The sequence below is a fragment of the Dermacentor andersoni genome, chromosome 4 (genome assembly GCF_023375885.2).
Source record: "Dermacentor andersoni chromosome 4, qqDerAnde1_hic_scaffold, whole genome shotgun sequence".
In the NCBI taxonomy this organism is placed as follows: domain Eukaryota; kingdom Metazoa; phylum Arthropoda; class Arachnida; order Ixodida; family Ixodidae; genus Dermacentor; species Dermacentor andersoni.
In genome coordinates this window covers 149,762,937-149,783,632 of record NC_092817.1, presented here as the reverse complement: position 1 = coordinate 149,783,632, position 20,696 = coordinate 149,762,937, and the positions used below count along the sequence as shown (strand labels likewise).

At 46.6% G+C, this 20,696-nt stretch overlaps 1 protein-coding gene across 1 annotated transcript in view; it reads right to left on the bottom strand.

Annotated features, from left to right (window-relative positions):
• Prp6 (pre-mRNA processing factor 6) overlaps positions 1-20,696 on the bottom strand; it is a 58,120-nt gene that overhangs the window by 35,092 nt on the left and 2,332 nt on the right. The window contains exons 5-9 of the mRNA XM_050185018.3: positions 14,510-14,588; positions 9,431-9,525; positions 8,806-8,887; positions 7,633-7,764; positions 6,098-6,192 (exon numbers count right to left, since the gene is read on the bottom strand). Coding sequence (XP_050040975.1) covers positions 6,098-6,192; positions 7,633-7,764; positions 8,806-8,887; positions 9,431-9,525; positions 14,510-14,588 — 483 coding nt within the window. The remainder of the gene's footprint in view (positions 1-6,097; positions 6,193-7,632; positions 7,765-8,805; positions 8,888-9,430; positions 9,526-14,509; positions 14,589-20,696) is intronic.

Genomic DNA, 20,696 nt, shown 5'->3' with positions numbered 1-20,696 from the left:
CGAAGACGCTGCCGAGGTTGATCCCGCAAGCTCCGATGTTGCCCCGCTCCCAACTTCAACTAGGGCTGTAGCTGCTTTGGCCCTTCTACGGCATTACTGCGGTGCAATAGAGGACACCGGCCTATCACTTATGGACAGTTTAGACTAGGTTGAGGGCTCCATGTTTAAGCGCGCGACTGCCAATAAGAAGCAGGCTACGCTGCTGCAGTACTTTCAGCCAAAGAAATAAATACTTTGTGCGAAGCTTCAAGTGAGCATTTACTGTGCCACGATTGGGGCACGATCGGGGATCGTTGTTCGGAGCACACGTTCAGTTGCGTCGTGCGCGAGTGGCCTAGGCCACGCCAACTTTGCGTGGCTGAGAAAGTCGGCACTGCCTTGGCTAATTGCGAGCAACGCAATCGACCACGCACTCACGGCTGACGAAGTCTGTGCGGCCTAGGCCAATTGTGCGTGGTGCAACCGAATGTGCGCTCCGTACAATGATCCCGAATCACGCCCTTGGTTCATTCATTGACTTACACAAGTTATTGACGCGTTTTTTACATGATTTTCTATATCGAATTCTGACTATATGGAACTATTTCGCAGTCACCACGCTGTTCAATATATCGAGGTTCGACTGTATCTTAAAGGGCCCCTGAAACGGTTCGGACAAATCTTGTAGGCGCGTAGGGTACAGCTTAACTAGAACGTTCGCACCACAATTTAAGTGAAGCGTTACGTATTAATGGAGCTACAAGCGATTAGAAGTTACCCTCCTTCCTAGCCATGCGTTTCCTCCTCAACTCGCTCGCCGAGCGAGCGGCGCTAAGCTCTGCCTTCACTGGTACTGCGTTACGATGCAACGTCACATCGTCCACTTCCGGTTGTTTTGGAGCACGCCCCCTCCCGCGTAAGACCTCTCCGCTAGCCGCTTGGCCGTCGACCAAGAGCTATCGAAGCAGCGTGCGTTGCGAGCATTCTGTCGTAGCGCCGAACGTGTCCGGTATTCCGGTAACCACAGGCAAGCTGGTCATTCCGGCAAATGACTGGAGGCATAAACTCAAGCGGATGAAGGAACTTTAGCGTAGACGTACGTGAGCAGCCTGATCGGTCAGCACGGTCCAGGCACTTGTTGGCGCAGCGCTTAACCAGTCAAACAAAGCGCTAATATTGCTCTAACCAAGTGTAAAACATTCTAAACATTTATAAAAACAACGTGTTGATGATTACACTCCTGTGAAAAATACACACCAGCAGCAAAGATGAATACATTTTGTTGCTGCTACTGTGTATGGTTGAGCTCTGTGCCACCAGGTGGCTGCACCGTGCAGACCATTCACATTTGCCCTTCTGCTCATCCCGGCACAGTCAGGCGGCCAGACCCTGTCCCCTTGCGCTTGCGTTTGCCCTAATACCGGACTCGCCAAACGCTATTACGTTAGTAATTTTCCGGTGTAAAGTGACGGCCACAAACGCGCAAATCCTGGCGTCGATCGGATAGCGGCAGTCCGATGCGCAGCAGCCAGTTCGCTCGTATGCTGCCTTGTAGAGGGACACGATGTTGCAGCTTGACATATTGCCAGACACTAGGTTTGCAGTCCACAAGGCAACAAAGTACTAATCATAGTGCTCGCGAAAAGACAGACCGACTCTGACCGCGGAGCTCTCGTCAAAATGGAGTACGTTGTAACACAAGCAGACGACGCTTGCTGTGTGCCGGAAGTGCTTAAGTGTACTGAAAAATTGTTCTTGTGCCTTCCCTTTATGTTACTTTCTTTTTATAAAAACAAATTAACTAACATTCCTATTAACTATTAACATTAACTATTACAAAGATCATTTATTTACCATAAAGTTGGAAAAATTATCGATCACGCGCCCTGGCCAGCCAATCGGATAGCTCGCCCCACTGACGTCATATGGGTGATTTCCGTCATATGGGTAGGGGCGGCTTAAAATTCCGCTGAGCAGCGTGCTGCGATTGGCAGCGATGTGCATTTTTAAAACCTTATAATAAATTACACGCTTTAAGCGGAGCGCTTAGATGTGTCAATGATCAGAAGGACCTACTCTAACGACTCAGTATGTTTGTAGAAAATCGTCAAAATCATTTCAGGGTCCCTTTAATTAATTTTACCTCTCAGCCACCCGAATGCAGGTGCACGAAGCGTATATAAATCATACTGAATTCGTTCTGCACTTTAACTTCGTGGTGCCTGCGGCCTCCCTTTGCTGGTATTAATTTTAGAAGACCCAGTTTTATGTGTTTATGTGGATCATCACAGCTTAAATCTTGTTTCGTAAGTATAAGAACAAGAAATAAAATAAGAAACTTCACTGCTTTAGCTAAAACTCATGATATCTGCTATAAAGCGCAATAAGGTTAGTGGGTTGCCTTTTCTGCAATCCCTGTGACGAAGCTTATGGCCGCAGCTTCGGCAATGGTAAAAACATGCTTATAGCGCATGAACGTTCCTTGTGGCGAGGCATACACTGTTCTGGAAATGGTAAAGATAGAAATGCGAGGAGCGCATTTACAGTCCTGCCTTTAGGCCGATAGATGGTGCCAAAATAATTTTTCTCCACACAGCGCAGATGGCCCTAAGGTAACCGCACTCACTGATCATGCGGCTCATTCATCCCCACCTGTACAAAAATGATGGGTCCTGAAGTTCTGCCGATGCCTGGTCACTCAGACTGCCCCTATTACACATCAGCACGTCCGCATTTTCACAAACATAATGCACTGCTAGCTGCACATTACACCACACACACGTCCACACAGCAATGTACTCCTTTTTCCTACGCAGAAATGAGCTTATACTGTCGTCATTTTTTGCCACACATTATATCATGACAGAAGAAACGCAGTGCATTTCCAAAGAAAAGCCGATGTCGCTGTCAGCAATAAGCCACCATGTTGTTAACTTATGCAAGTAAAAATAAAAAGCCAGCGTCGACAGTTTTACACCACACTGTTTGTCACACACTGATGTTCTCTGGCACACAGTATGTACTGTTAATCTACTGCTATCTGTTTGTACTGTTAATCTGACTGATATGAGTACAGCTTCACAAAAACAAGCAAAAAAAAAGGGTGTCCACGTGGTGCACACCCACACCAAGCATTGCACGACTGCAACCCACTGCGAGCTGGCACAGGTGGTGTTTTGCCAACCAGGGTCACTGCATGTGCGCTGATGACATCACACTATGACGTCACTGGCGTGGTCATCTCCCCTATGCTTTTCAACCTTGTCATGGCGGGACTTGCTGAGAAACTAGGGCAGATCCACGGGCTCGAGCATACCATATACGCAGATGACATCACCATGTGGGTGTCCAAAGGAACCCCAGGCATGGTGCAGGACATCTTGCAAGAAGCAGTGAACGCCATAGAAGAATTTCTAATTCCCACAGGACTCAGATGCTTGCCTACCAAGTCGGAGCTGCTCGTACGCAGACCCACGCAGAAAGGCCGCAGGCCATACTCGTCAGACTTCGACTATAATCAAGAAATTATCGTACGAACCACTTCGGGACACGCCATACCGTGCGTCGACAAACTCAGAGTCCTGGGTATGATCGTAGAGGCTAAAGACGTCAATGCCTCTACGGTTCAGAAGCTCATCAACAAAACCAACAACGCTATTGGGCTCATCAGAAGAATTGCCAATAGACACAGGGGCCTCAAGGAACATAATCTCATCAAACTCATACACGCGTTCGTCACCTGTCACTTCGCATACGTTGCGGCAATGCTCAATTGGACACGATCCGAAAAAGACAGACTGAATGCCCAAATCAGAAAGGTCACCAAGCAAGCCCTCGGCATTCCAGCCAGCACCAGCAACGAGAAGCTGGGGCACCTGGGCATGCACAACACCCTGGAAGAAATTGCCGAAGCCCAGCAGCGCGCCCAGCTTGCTAGGCTTTCGACGACGCCTCCGGGGCGCACGATCCTAGAGAAGCTAGGCTTTGCACAAGGACACATAGAAAAAGACTTTGCGGACCTCCCACGGGACATACGCGCCAGGATCACAGTCCGCCCTATACCCAGAAACGTACACCCCGAAAACAACAGGGGCAGATGACAAGCGAGAGGACAATTCCTTCTTAACCAAGCCTTGGCGAACCGTGAACGCTCAGCTTTTGTGGACGCGATGGCATACACGGGAAACAAAGCTTTCGCAGTGGTGGTTGTGGACGGCCGCGGATCTACAAGATATGCAGCCACGGTAATTGCAAGGAAGCCTGAACAGGCCGAACAGGTTGCGATCGCTGTTGCGCTCACCGACGACAATCTTTCCCATATCTACAGCGACTCCATAGCCGCTATCAGAGCTTTCCAAAAGGGCACGGTCTGCGCACAGGCTCTCAAAATTGTTTCAAAGAAAGAGATTAAGAACCACTTCATATACTGGTTCCTGGCACACTTAGGACCAAAGCTCGGTGACATCCCCAACCTTAACGAGGCGGCACACGAGGCTGCGCGCGCGCTTACAGACCGCGCGGCTTCACCCGACAACTCGGAGAATAAGGACGCGCCCACTACATACAATGAAATCACTAAACACTACTACCTACAACACAGACAATATAGCACGCCACACCACACGCTCACTCGAGCTCAAGCGGTTACACTCAGAATGCTACAAACAGACACATACCCCACTCAAAACAGATTACACCATTACATGCCTGAGCTCTACGACAAGTCTTATTGCACCAATTGCAATACATCCCTTAACGTTTATCATTTACTCTGGCCGTGCTCGCAAGCTCACGTAAACTATGAACAGGACAAGCGCAAGTTTGAAGAAGCAATCAGGAGCGAAGAACTCGCTCCCCAACTCTGGGCCGTCCAGCAGGTCCACGACGCCGCCAGGAAACTCAACCTCCCGGTTCCGTCATGGGAGACGTCCACTCCATGAGAGCCCAAAGCTCTCGTGGCCTGCAGGACCTGAATAAAGTTGATTTCCTTCCTTCCTGGCATGGTGTGACGTACGTCAGCAGGGGTCTATCAAAAGCGTGTGCCTCCTAGACTTGGAGGCTATCGAGCGGGCCACTGGAAGCCAACCCTGATCAAGCCAGTGGAAAATCTAACATGTTGGCCTCCAAGATTGGGTAGCATGGCTCGGAATGCCCAATTTAGTTTGGAAAATCAAACTTTGGGGCCTAAATTCGTCTCAAAAAACGACCGTGAAAATGCATTAGCTTTATGGGAACCCTGAGGGTGCATTTAGGAAGTCTGGAATATCTATCAAGTCCAAATTTTTTGTTGCCCAAAAAATCTGTCAGCTACTGTACTACCCCTACTCTGTATAATAATAATAATAATAATAATAATAATAATAATAATAATCTTTATTACATCCAGTCGTGCCATGGTTACAAATCCAGCCCGCATAAGCAACATTGCTTGTGTGCAGCCAAGCAATGTTGTGTTCTATAGCTGTCTAATACTTTGCTATCGCAATCAATGTTTCGCCTTTCGGGTGAAACTGCGACTTTCTTTTCATTGAAGCTTTTTTGGTAACTATCGCTTGCAACACTTGAGTAAGGAAAACTGTCCACTTGAGCAACCACAATTTCTTGCCCTGTTAACATGCAGTTCCTTCAGAGAATTACAAAAGTGAATAGTAAATTAGTGCAAGTGCAAGATCTCAATTACAGTGCATCACAAACTGCATGCACTAAGTATGGTACCAAGTGTGTCCTTACACAGAAGCTTGCAATGGAGATATCTCAAATGCGCCACTCAGCTTCGTTTGCTACTATATGTTTTTTTAACTATCCAAGACATGTGGGCATTTCAGCTTACATTAGCACATTTTCGTGTATCATATTCTGAGTGTATGAAGCTTCTTTCTAGCCTTTTCTAATTCAATGTGTCAAGTTTCAATTGTATGTAAAATCGTATTGGGTGCACTTCAAACAAAGACTCATGGTGCATGCAATGCGAGGAATGAACACGCAGCAAATAAGTCGTAAGGCACCTTGGCTTAATTTTACATCCCGCTGTTCTTTTAATGTGGCTGATGATATAAGTAAAAAAAAAAAGATGTAATGCAAGAAAATCAGGTAGGAGAGCAAAATTACTTCCACACACCTTATGTCGGCCCCGTGGCTGGGAATCATGGACTGCAAGTCAGTCAGGTAGCCCTTGGGATCCACTACGGTCTGGCCACTGACAGAGTCCGACACCTGCAAGGAATTGAAGGCAGAGCAGCAGCTTTGGTTTTAATGTCGTAAGCTGGACTACATTAATTATTTAACCCCTGAATACAGCCTACACTTGACCTGCCATGCTGCACCGAAAGGAGGACAAGTTCTGCCTGTTGACTCTGAAGGTTCTTTTTTCCTGGCAATTCATTTCACTATGTCTGGCAAGTCTGAACTGTCACGGATATTGTAATGTAGTTTACATACCTTTTAATGCCACGTGTTCCAACCCCTCAATAGTTTTGCTCTTACTGCAAACAGACTTTCTTTTCATGGAAGCAATCCATGCTAGACAGAGCGCTCTGTCTACATGCTATCTGTTCCTTGCAGTGAAACCATATTACTATGAACACAACATTACCAAACTTCTTAAGATTACCAAACTTTTTTAACTCCCGCACTGTCTGATTATGGTTTCAATGTAAAAATATTTCAGTGCTATGAACTTCAGAACACCAAGCTTTACAGAATAACGACTGTTATTTAATTTCTGTGTCACATTGGCAACACCTCAGTACTACGAATTCATATTCCAAAGTCCGGGTATCCTTAGATTTCTGTGCATCCGTCACAGCAGCCAGAGCAGTAGACTAGCAGATGACTCAGTGTAAAGAGCATACAACTTTAATATGCTTCCAGGGAGGCGCATCACATAGAATCGAAGAACCGTAGACAGTGTAGGAATGGGTTTCTTTTTGGTTGCGGAGGCATAGCTGGACTAGACTCGATGCCCTCCCACCATTCAGTTCTATCGTAGCAGAGGTGACGAGGCATGAGGTTTTGCGAGTGCATGCTTCGCTGAGACAGGTGTTGCCTAGACGAGAGCTTCTTTCTCGTATTTTCCCAAACTTTTGCACAAGCGCAAGTTGTAAGAGAAATTGGGAGCGACCGCAAAATCGTGGTCACTATCGACACGATTATGGGTGGCGCCCACACCGTTCTGAAGGCATGCCATGGCCAATATGCACTGAGTCAAAACAAAACTACAGTTTGTCACAACCGTTGTGGACGAAAATGTTAACACGATCATGAATGGCGACTACAGTGTTCTGAGGGCACGAAGGCATCACAACATCATGCATGGCATAAACACAAGAATAAAGGCTATAAAGGCCCAAATAGGCACGAAGCATTCCGGCATTCCTGTCATCCCCTTCCCATAAAATTACCACTAATAACTATGGCTATGCAGGCTATACAGTTTCATTTGAACACCACCGCCACTCAGCTGTCTTGTGTCGTACGTTTGCGGTGCTCTGTGCTTGCCCCACTCCATGGGTTGCCCTAGTTAACCGGCGTGCGTCAAAATATGTCCAAATTAACAAGAGTTTGATGCTGTTAAATAAAGCATATGCCTCCCCAGACCAGAGAATGAGTCTGAATTATCCAATTTTCAAATGAATGAGGTTTTACTGTACCAACCTGGTTGAGCTTGATGTCCATGAGGGTGTTCCGAGCTTGACCGATCTTGCGCAGGTCAAGGTCGGCCGACGGAGTGGCCCAGCCAGGAGTGGCCGTGCCTGGGAATGGTGTTGTCAGCCCTCCACCATAAGCCTGCACAACGGTTATCAACAGGCCCATCAGGTTGTGCCTCATAAATGAGCCACAGTTCCAAGAAAGAAATAAACAAGCACTGTCTCAGTGGCCGCAAAAACTATGACCTGTACCCGCTTCAAGCGGTGCAAGAAATTGAAGACATTTTTTTTGTTTTCAGCAACTTTTCTTCGAATTAGTCTGCAACATCTGCTATGTCTGAAAAATTGCCTGGCAACTAGATTCATTTCAACCGAAGAACAAGCATAGCAAGAGAATGCATGTCCTGGCTGTCATTTTCTTTTCGCATACATGTTCCAGCAGAACTTAAAGGTGGCTTTTGAAGCTTGTTGAAACTAAAAAGGAAAGAAGAAAATAAAAGGAAAAAGATTTTTAAAAAAAACATCCTTTACCATGGCTGCATTGCTGAAACCACTATCATGTGCCCCAATCCAGTGCAGCACTTCACTCGCTAACAATGTAAACACTTTTGTGCAACCTTTGGAACTTCACGCTTTTAACGAGAACCAGTGAAAGCACTCATGACTTGGTGTTAATCCTTTGTTATCACGACGTTCGCTACACTCCCTCATCTTTTGGTGACAACAAGATGCCGCTCAGAAGGTCCAGCCTGAGGCAACAGGTCCTAACATGTGAGAAAAACAGGCACAGAGTCTGCAATACATGCAGACAGCTGCGCGCAAGGCGCTCATGCACAGCCAGGATGTTTTACCGTGGCACCATGTCAAAAGCACATTACTACTTGCAGCATGCAGCATCGAAGCGGAGAACATTTGTTACCTTGCTTTGGTAAAACAAAGTAAAGAATGCCAGCACTACACCTACGGTGATCTGAGAGGGAATTTCAATTTGTTCATTATATATATTACAGCCAATTTTATTACAGCGAGGCTCCCCTGCCATCATACCACCTCCGTTCCACCTTGCCTCTCCCCTTATCCCACTCAGAACTAGCAATGCACAGGCATGATTGCCTGCCATCTTCTTCATTCTGATCATTAGAACGTCCCTCTCGGCATCTACTGCAAAATAGCCTCCCACCTGCTGCCGTGGGTCCAGCGTGGTCACAGCCTCGGAGCCAATGCCTGCCTTGGAGAGGATGGAGTCCGGCATGGGCGTGAACCTGGTGGAATTACAAGTGCACTTAACTGAAACAATTGAACGACAGTCTGGCTACGCTGTAACATGCCACGTCCTTGCCAAACCCTAAGGAACTGCCTGTCACAGCTAGAATGATCTGCACCACAGAAAAATAAAATTATTCTTTTATTTTTCTGTGGTGCACGAAATGTTGATGCAATGATGGCGAAAATTCCTGTCCTCATTATACACTAGTTCTGCAGCATAGGTGGCAGTGCTGTTTATAAATCTGAATAATCTATCAGCACTGAAAAATCAGTTCACTTTACCTGTGCTCTATTGAACTCGATTGTGCAAATAATTTTTGCAATTTTATATGCAAATAAAAGATAATAAATTTATCGGTGTCACTACAGGGATCATAAAGAAGCTCTAAATGTCGGGCATCTTACAATACCAGACTAAAAATTTACAGATATGTATATAGGTAAGTACACTATCTGTCTGCATGGCATTATCTAAACTCACTATAGAAGGTTGTAACAGCCAAACGTAATGTAATCAAGAAAACTAAGAAAGCGCTCACTTTTCAGGGCGAGGGTTGCGCTGTCGCTTGTTGCGGGCATCGCCAACTTCAGGGATACTCTTCCAGTCGTCCACAGTGACTTGTGCCAAATCTCTCTGCACCGAAGTGAAAGCATAAACAGGAAGGAGAATCAATGCACAGAAGTCACCACGAAATATATCAAAAGTAGGTATGGGCCTACCAAATACTTATTAGAAGATCAGGTCCCATATGCACAACCCCTTACACATTACATTATAAGGTTTTACTTGCCAAAACGACGATCTGATTATGAGGCATGCCATAGTGAGGGGCTCTGGAAATTTGGACCACCTGGGGTTCTTTAACGTGCACCTAAATCTAAGTATACAGGTGTTTTTGCATTTCGCCTCCATCGAAATGGGGCCGCTGTGGCCGGGATTTGATCCCGCGACCTCGTGCTTAGTAGCCCAACACCATAGCCACTAAGCAACCATGGCAGGTATGCACAACCCCTTTGTTACATTTATAGATACAGGCCTACTCAAAATTAAAAAAAAACTGTATAAAAGGAACATAGTTTGACAGCTGCCACACTTTAACCGTTTATTCACACACATGTTGTCTTCTCAGTAGCGGCGTGCGAATGCCAAAATTTTCGAATACGAATACTCAACTTCGAATATCAAATAATGATATGCACATGCATTTATTAGCAAGCATGGTTATTTTAACATATTGGAAAATTCAATTACATGGTCAACTGTAAGAAATTAGACTAGAATATTTTCTATTTGGCTCATGTTGGCTTCGAAAATTGAGCAATTACCACTAACTGTCAGTTCTCACTAACCTGCGTCTTATTACACATTTAATTCCTACTCAGAGGCATTTCACCCTGTGCCAGCAGTCACTCATTGCATTTGCTGTCAAGCAATAAGCTCAGAATTCAGGGTAGCATTACAAAAAAGTGCACCCAATCTGACCGCAAACCCATGCGCCTTGCTACTAAAAGGGTAGCTTTCCCGCAACACTTAATGAATCCAGTGACTAAGCAAGCTTTTACAAACAAAACTTCACCAGGAGCACGAAATTATCACAAAATCACACACATATTCTTAGATTAGATCGAAACAAATGCTAAGAACAATCTTTGCTCCCACACAGTCAGCAATAATATTCTATTTGTTTCAAATGTTTGTATCCAACCGAATATTCAAAAATTTTTGAATAGTACCAAGTTTTGAAATTCAATACGAATATTAAAGAGTCCTTGAAATGGTTCGGACAAATTTTGTAGACGCATAGGGTACAGCTACAGTAAATCATTCGCACCACAATTTCTGCAAAGTGCCTCATATTAAGAGAGCTATGGATGATTACAAGTTACCCGCTTTCATAGCCATGCATTTCCTCCTCAACTCGTTCGCCGAGGGATCGGGGCTAAGCTCCGCCTTCACTGGCTCTGCATTATGATGGGACGTCGTGTCGTCTACTTCTGGTTGTCTTAGAGCCAGCGTGCGAAGCCTCTCCAACCTCTCCGCCAGCCGCCTGACACAGCGTGTGTTGCGAGCATTCTGTCGCAGCACCGAGCATGTCCGGTATTCTGGTAACCACAGGCGAGCTGGACATTTTGACGGATAGGTGGAGACATAAACTAAAGCCCCTCCATACTACTACTGCTGCGATGAAGGAGCTCTAACATAGACGTACGTGAGTGGCGTGATCGGTCTGCATAGTCCAGCCAAGCTCAGTGGTGCAGAGCCTAACCAGCCAAAGAAAGATCTATTGCTTTGAACAAGTCAAAAACATCTTAAACATTTCAAAACAACGTATTCCCAATTGCGCTCTTGCCAAAAATTTACACCAGCAGCAGAGTAGAGTACACTTTGTTAATGCTACATTAGTTCTGTGTTTGGTTAAGCTCTGTGCCACCAGGTGGCAGCACCATGCAGACCATTCACATTTGCGCTTCTGCTCATCCTGTGAAAGGGCCAGGCCCAGTCCGCTTGCGCTTGTGTTTACCTGAATACTGGGCACACGAAACACTATTGTGGTACTATTCCTCCGGTGTAAAGTGACGGCTGCAAACACCTAAATCCTGACGCCAATCGGATGCCGACAGTCCGATGCACTGTAGCCACTCCACTCGTCTGCTACCCTTGCAGAGGCACACGATGTCGCAACTTGACATATTGCCAGTCACTACGCTTGCAGCCCACAACATAACAAAGGTGAACTATGGTGCTCGCGAAAAAAAAGACTGAGACCAATGCTAACTGCGGAGCTCTTGTCAACATGGAGCACGTTGTAACACAAGCAGATGACACTTGCTGTGTGCTATACCCTGTTAGGATCGGCCTGCAGGGGTACTGCTCTGCAAAGCTATTTCAGCCCGCTGCAAGTGTTTCGATCGACCCACGGTGCTGGCGCCCTTCGGAGAACCAGCGAGGACGACAGCGCTAACCGACCATGCGCCTCGTTTGGAGAATCGGTGACGATAGCCGGGCGAGCCATGTTTGGCACCCAACGTATTGTTGGTTCATTTGCCGGGTCTTCATGGTCTCTCTCGGCAGCAAGAAGAGCTTCCCCCCCCCCCCCCCAAAAAGGGTGCTTTGCAGTGCGTGGGCCGCAGGATTCGTCACAGTCTGCTGACACTAGTAGCGTCTACAGGAGAAAGGCAGCTCTTGAATTTAGAGGCGCCAGCTGGGGTCAGGCGTGACCACCTGGCTACGGGGACGCGCTCAACTCGGGTTCGGGGAAACCAGTGCGTATGTGTGTGTGCAAGCCCTCCCGTTCAAAGGCGGCTCGGATCGATGACTGGTCGAACGGTTCTTTCACCTAGGGTGAGAAAACCGCGTTCTCTCACCTAAGGAACTAGGGACCAATGGAGTGTTTATAAGCAGCTGTTGTAGGCTGCTAGAGTGTGCTCGTCGTCCTGCTTGTGAGCTGCGTACTCGTCAGTGTATTTGGAGCTTCGTGCTCGTATGCTGTATGCTTCGTTTCGCGGGCTCCATTTGGGAGTCACGCTAGGCTGTGTAAATGTATCACTTGTTTAAAATTGCTGAAGACAAAACATGGTGCTTTCAATACAATCCTCAAACAAAGAGGCAAAGCGTTGAATGGCAGTCCACAAGCTCTCCGACGTCGAGAAAGGTGCGGCGACAGAAGACCAAAACAAAGACGATGCTGATAGTTTTTTTTGATGCCAGAGGTGTCATACACCACGAGTTCGTCCCACAAGGGCAGACAATGCATCAGGAGTTTTATATCCGCATGCTCCAACAAATGCATGATGCAGTGCGATGCCATCACCCTGACTTATGGGCGTCTGGACAATGGAGCCTTCTCCACGATAACGCAAGGCTGCACATTGCTCTCAGCATGACAAAATTTCTCGCCAAGCACAGCATTACTGTACTTCCCCATCCGCCATACTCGCCTGACCTCTCCCCATGTGATTTTTTCCTGTTTCCTCGTGTGAAGAGAGCCCTAAAAGGTCGCTCGGTGGGGAGCGTGGAGGCCATTCAAGACAAAGGAGCTGACAGCCCTGCCAAAAGAAGCGTTTTCCAACTGTTTCCAAGACCTCACGAAGCGTTGGAAGCTGTGCATAGATTGCAAGGGAGACTATTTCGAAGGGGTGCTGCACAAATGATTTCAATGTTAAACGAATTTTTTTTAAAGGACTCAGTCTCGGAACTTTACGGACAAAGGTTGTATTTGCTCTCTATCCGGTCGCGGTGAGTGGACTTTCACGATTTGTTGTGTTTGTGGATAGCAACTCGGCAAGCAGACACCTGTCTATGAAAGGCACAATAAATGCCCTTGCGACTGTCTGCACTAGTGTGTTGTCATTCCTTTGTCCCAAGAGTACAGGTGAGATCCCCACACGGTGAAGCATACCAAAAATGAGAAGGGGCACTTGTCACGGGAAACGGTATGCATTCCTTAACTTTGCATGCATGCAACCTCAACTCCTATCGTAGTATGAGCACCGATACACCTAATATGTGTACTCGCAGGACTGCAGAGCTATTTCGGATGTGCCTGTGGCGACCTGAGCCCTGGGGGGTAGTAAAAGGCATGCATCCATTTCTTCAGGCTGTCGAATTTTTCGGAGGTTCTCACGGCTCCAAGTGAGTCCGAAAAATCGAACGTCGACAGTATAGCTGTTCCAACTTTTATAAGAAGTATGCGTATATTAACACATATCCAACTCTACACTTGCGGAAAACTCTCTGTGGCAATGAAGGAAACATTTTGGAGGAAAAGTGCGAGCAAGTGAGACTGCTCTTGGAAAAAATTATCACACTTTATTCAGCTTTAGTTTAAGCTGGGGAAGAGAAATTTCAAGCATCTTATTTACAAAAGCAAAACAAGACAGAACACACCACTTAATGTCATGTTTGACTTATATTTTCTGCTTTTCTCTGCCCCATTTGGGCAAATGCGAAACCATCGCACGTGAGACCTATGCTGATTCGGTATGTTCTGAGAAACCGAAAGAATGGTCAAATGATGCCAGAATACTTGTTGCAGTAACACATGCGCAGATGTTCCGCTCCTGCGGCTTTCCTTCCATTGCCAGAGAAAGTTGTCCATGAATACACAAGAGGGCTGATGGCTGCAGCAACAGTCAGTAAGCTGAGCAAAGGCAGCAGCACAGCAAGGATTGCCTTGTTTTAAGGGCTCTCACCCCACCATCTCTCGTCATGCCATACACTCATACTACTCATCTTTCCACTGATGCTTGAGGAACGAATTTCATTGACTGCAATAACTCAGCCACTGACTAGGTGAACGCTAGTTTCAAGATGATAGCAGGAGCGTTATGACAGCAGCAGTCGCACAGTAATGAAAATTACAACATGTGGAACGGCCTGCGCTGTGCTAATTTGACAAGGTGCATCCAATAATCTCTTTTACTGGAGTAACAAATAGCTGTACAATGAAAAAATAAATATATATTTATTCAAGTAAACGACATATGAGATGAGGCGTTTACTGCAGTCACCACAGCAGAAAACGTCTCAGTACACTGTTGGCAGCCAACACATAGAAAAATACTTTCATGAGTGAAAGCAAGGTGAAATGCATTCACTGCTGGCAAGCACGACTGACCTTCAAGTCGGTGAACTGTTGCTGGATCTTGGGTCTCTCTTGACGGTAGCGTTCCAATTCCCTCCTCAGTTTCGTCTCTCTATAGGACAAAGGAAAAGAAGTCATAAATGGACCATCTATTCTCACAAGTTATACCCATGCCACACGGGAACAGAAAATGACATTAACTTGCTAATGCCTTAAATTTTAATGCCATTTGCGTGATGCTGCACAGACAAACCTAATCTCATTTGCCTTAATGTCTTTCATTATTCAGTGTTTTATGGAACTTATTTGACTGAGAAATGCATTCTAAACACTGTAGCTTGTGCAGTACAGTACAATTGATTTACGTAAAACAGCCTCAATCAAGTAAAAAATAATTTATACATAACTATCAACTACAATGCTCCTGTCAAGAGTTGTACTTGGCGAACTTCCTCAGGTCGGCATTGGAACAGCTTCGACACGCTCGGAGGAAGAAAAATAAACCAGGAAGAAGCACGACATCACTCAGCTAGCCACAGCAAGCCAACCTCCTCTGACGCCACCTTTCTCTCCAGGGCCTCCACATGTGCACTGGCTCTAGGGAATGAATAGGCCCACAAGGTTGGCAGAACATTCAAGAGACTGCTCGGTTTGCGGTAACTTTTACACAAGCTAATATGAGGTGACAGCTGCCCGCTTAGGATCTATCGTCATCATCCCGCATTGTTTCACCCAATTGTTCCCAACAGATACTTGTATTTGCTTCAGATACGAGCGATGATGCTATGACAGCAAAATATTTGTGACAAGCAGGCACTGCTTTCAAGGTCCATTCTCGGTTTCTTGGGCCATTCTTGGGCCATTTCTTGGGCTTAGCAAGAGCAGCTGTATTAGCTGGACATGACCTCCGAGAAGTTACGGCACCCGGGCCAAGCCAGGTGTGCTGCCAGATCTCAGAGGGCATATATTACCGATGTGTGCTTGTGCAATAGATGGTGCCAGAATTCTTCAGGTAAAAGCAGGTGACTAGAAACTACCCCTTGTCTATCACGTGATGAGGGCCTACTTTTCTTTTATATATATTTTATGACTACGCTTCAAGATTATTACACGACGCTCCCTCATTTTTTTTTTCTTCGTCCATTTCAACAGGAGAGGCACTATTTTGCTTTTGGCCTTTGGATTTGACATGCAGTGGCTGAAGTTGTTATGGTCAGTTGCAACACTGTAAAAGACGGCAACAAACTCAAGCTAGCGGCCCCATATTACATTTGTTTTGATATTTCCCTATTTATGAAGGCAGAATAAACTTGCAAATGCATGTAAAGTTAAATATGAATCTAACAAACTTCAATATAACAAAATTCTCTATATAAAATGTACAGTGGGCTCTCGATGATTCAAACTCGAAGGGAACCTAGGATTTCGTTTAAATTATCAGTAGTTTGAATTACGAGAAGTTCTCATAAATATGACTCGGGGGAACCATACCAACTTGTGTTGTGATGAAATTTTCACATATATTCAATATATAACGTTCCCACACAATATTAAAATACAGGAATAAAACAGAAACGGCTCGACACAGGACAAGCGAGTAAAGGGGACAGGACAGAGCACTGACTAGCAAACTGTGTTGCGCTGTTTCTGTTTTATTACAATGATTCACCAACAAGCCTCTTTGAACACACTGCTAACATTCAAATACTATTCACATTTTGAAAAAAGGAAAATCACAAATGGATGATTGCTTTGTCGCTGCATGAGACACCAAAACAGAGTTTTCTATGCTAGCAAGCGCAGCCACTTCTTTGCAAAAGTTTTCCACAGTGGTCAAGAATTTACAAGCACGGTGTCCCGCACCCAAGCAAACATGAACACATGAAACCCGCTGTAAAAATGCTGGAGTGAGGAAGCACTGCAGCAGCAGCAAGCGAATTGAACTTCGTGCTGTGTCTCGCATCAACACGAACTAAGCTGAGAAAACAGTGCGCAACGGGCTCTGTCCTCGTCGCAGCTGGCTTTCAAGATACAGCGGCCCTGGTAGGCCCGTGTGGTCACCCGCAGTTAAATGCCCCCCGATAGCAGGAGCGTTATGGGCAAATAACGCATGTCACCCGCAATAATGCCCCCCTCTACCCCCCCCCCACAGAGCCTTGCACACGACGAAAGACAATGCGCTTTCTCCCCGCTTCCCTCCCTTGCATGCATGAGATTGACCCGTGATCGCCGGCTCACCCTTTGTTACGTTTCGCCTACAACGCGCGGTAATGCCGGCGCGGATGCAACGGACGCCGGGGCTTTGTTCAAAGCGGCGGACATTTTGGCCCGTTCGACGCCGCCGCAACGTCTACCCGCCAAGCGTGTCCAGGCGTGTTTCAGTGCCACGTGTCTTCGTGTGTGCGTGTGTGCCCTCGCTTGTCAAAGCGCGGCAGCCGGGGAGCGGAGTTCCCCGAATGAGGAGCCTGGAGGTCTCTCGGCTCAACCGTTCGCGCCGTCGTGTGGGCGGGTTGGCGATGCGTCACTGCACTCGGTTCAGCAGGTCTCTCGGCTCGACCGTGCGCGCCGTCGTGGGCTCATGCTCCGCCGTCCCGTGACCTTCATCCCGTGACCTTCATCCCGTGACCTTCCCTTTTGGACCGCGACGCCGAGAGTATAAGAGCAGCTGCCCCCGGACGCCAGGAGAGAGGCTCCGATTTGTACTGTTGAGTTACGTGCTCTCCCGTCTCTCCACTTCGGTCGACCTGACCGGCCGCTCTTTTGCTATGTTAGAATAAACAAGTTGTTCTGTTACGAGTCTTCTCATGCTTTGCCGGGACCTTCGGATGCTTCCAGTGCCTCAGGCCGCCAGGCCAACGCTACCCTTGGGGCTTGCGACCCATTGGCAATAACGGGCGTCAGCACCGAGACCCCAACAACTCGTGCCAGCGGTGCGATTCCAACACCTTGCACACTTTCACTCGAACATACAACATAAAGCACGCTCAGGCACCTTGGTGGTCTGGTTTTTCCCCCTTCTTCTCTATCAACGCGCGATTCTGTTAGCGCACGTCGTTTGGCCACTTTGACATGTGTGCACACCAGGAAAAGGAGATGGCCAAGGGTCACACGTGTCATTTTCGTACACACCGCGCCTGCCGTCTCGGCTTTTTTTCTTTCTTTCTTCCTTAATCAATACGCGATCGTTGGTGCACACAGTTTGGCTAGTTTGACTGCTTTGACACGTAAAGGCAGGCAATCAGCTTTATTTGCGACTGTTAGTCACATAAGAATGCAAATGTTCAGCTAGAAGTTAAAAGACAGCAGATATTTTCCAGCCCGCACAAGCAAAAAGTATGAATTAGCTGAATTAATGCAATGAAGCGGTTTGAATTAAGCGGCTTTAATATACAATGACAACATAGCGGGTCAACCGAAAATTTGAAATTTGTTTGAAGTAGCTCAAATATTGAATTATCAGAATTTGAATTACCGTATTTGTTTGAATCTAACGCGCGCCTTTTTTCCGATAGAATGGGTCCAAAAATTGCATGCGTGTTAGAATGGAGTACAACCCTAAATCCGCGTTACCATATCGCCATCGGCATTCGAAAAATGGCCGCCTCGTATGCGCCTTTGGCCTAGCTGCCATAGCTTCCTTCGTGTGCATACCTCCATGTTGTGTATGTGTAACCAGGCACTGGTGTAACGTAGTCTACCACCTGTCTTCCTGTTTTCTGCGTTTATTCAATCAGCATGGAAGCGCCAACTGCGAAGACATACCGAGTCCACCATGATGCCGCGTTTAAAACGAAAGTTATCATGTGTGCAGAGACGGACGGAAATTGGGCCGCATCCCGAGCACTCAGAGTTCCCGAAACTTGCGTGAGGGACTGGCGCAAACAGAAGGAGAATATATTCGCCAGCAACGCAACAAAGAAGGGTTTCAGTGGACCGAAGCAGGGCCGCTCCGCTGAAATAGAAGAGCTGCTCGCAGAATACGTGTAAGAGCAGCGAGCGGCACAGCGGCCTGTGACGACCGATCTGCTCAAAGTACGGGCGATGCAGTTAGCCCTACAGAAAGGGCTAATGCAGAGTGACTTCAAAGTGAGCAGGTGCTGGCTATCAAATTTTATGAAAAGAAAAAGCTTTTTTCTTTAAAGGCGGACAGGAATATACCAAAAATTGCCCGAAGAATATGAAGAGAAATTGCACAGTTCTCAGCGGTAGGTTTTGAAGTTGCACCACAGAAACAACTACCACTTCAAACAGATTGGAAATGCTGATCAGACGCCGCTCTACTTTGACATGCCTGCCACCACAACCATCAAAAAGAACGGGGCGAAGTAAGGGCGCGTTTTGTCTTCTGGCCACGAAAAAACTAGTCACTGCAATGCTTTGTTGTGCTGTGGATGGGCACAAGCTGCCCCCGTATCTTATCTTCAGACGGAAGATGTTCCCGAAAGGAATCGTGTTTCCAAGTGGCATGACTGTGTGTGCAAATGAAAAAGGTTGGATGACCACGGACTTGGTCGCTGACTGGATTGATAACGTTTGGGAGAAGAGACCTGGTGGCAGTTTGGGTCTGCGTGCGATGCTTGTGCTCGACGCGTTCAGGTGCCACCTTGACCAGCACATCAAGGACAAGCTGGCTGCATGCAACACCGACCTTGTCGTGATACCCGGCGGCATGACATCGCAGCTCCAGCCGCTCGATGTTTGTTTGAACAAGCCAGTGAAAGATATAACTCTGGCGATCTACACCGAATGGCTTGTCAGTGGCTGCCACGAATTCACGCCCGCCAATAAAATGAAGCGTGCCTCGCTGCAGGATTTTGGTGGATGGGTGAAAGGTGCATGGTGCACGATCCCGTCTGCCATGGTCAACAAGGCCTTTAAAAAGTGCAGGATTTCGAATGCCATGGACGGCACCGAGGATGAAATGCTTTGGTCTGTTGATAGCAATAAAGAGTTGTCTGATAGCGACGACAAGTGATATCTGTTGCCCCACACGACTCGTACCGGCGCAGTGAAAATTTTGGCGGCAAGGTTTTCATTTGGTTTTTATTCATCGCAACTTTAGTGTATTGGGAATAAATCTGTTTTTTCTAAATGAGAGAAAATAGTATTTCTATATGAAAGCACGAGGTGCGCAGTATTGTACTCTTTCTTTCTTTTTTATATTGGTCACGGAAAATTGGTGTGTGTTACAATCGAGGCCGCGTTAGAACCGAGTAAATACGGTATTGCGCGTCCACTGTATTTAACTTTCTATGACTTCTTGTCCATAGGGCACAATGTATTTAGAGCCTCACTATAAAGAAGTGCGCTTACACACGATTTCAATATAACGAAACTTCACTGCCGCCGTGAAGAAATACCGAGACAATAAATGGAACCTTCTGCCAGCACAGATGGTCAAATGGCTGAATTACAAGCATCTGCTTGCAAATGCGCCTCTCAAATTGCGCACCACGTGACCAAGAGCGACCGTCAAAGTGGAGCAGTGTCGTGTTCCATATAAAGTCTAATGCGATAAGACCCTATCACACCCTGCGCGCTGTATGCTTTGCGTGAAAGTGAACACTGGTGAGGGTAAGCCAAGAAGGATGGCGGCTTGATAAACCCTGTTTTCCCATGTGAGGAAAAGGAAAGAAGGGACAGGAGTGAGCTCGCTGTAATGCGATCAAGAGATGCAAGGAGGGGGGAGGCAGGTTGCCACATGTATCCTTTCTTTAGCACGGCCATGGCTTTCCATGGCTGTCGGCATGGATACGCAAGTGTGCCCTGTTTTAGAGGTAATCTGTGGCATGTACAAACAGTAGGCATGTCAAGATGGCGTGGAATCAGGTGCGCTGTCTTCCCACACATTTAGTACTAGATGTTGCGTAATCTTGAGTTTCAGAGACGCATTGAAGTGAGACACAGAAAAAGCATTCATTCCCCCCTGCCGGTGCTTTTCATGATAGCATTGTCCTACTGCCGGCAACAGCATCTGCTGGGGTGGAGTTGATGCAAAAGTGTGGCTGGCTTTGGTTCATGCACCTATGTGACAATATCGTCACTATGACATGAAACCGTATCTTTTGTCGCGAACTCTCAAATTCAACAAAATGAACTTTTTACTATTCAAGTTTGCTTTTTCCGATAGCCCAATATATCAAAATTTTGGGGCCCCTTTCATGTAATAAAAGTTCCATTGGTGACCTTATTTATTGGTATAAAAGGTCGAATTTCTGTA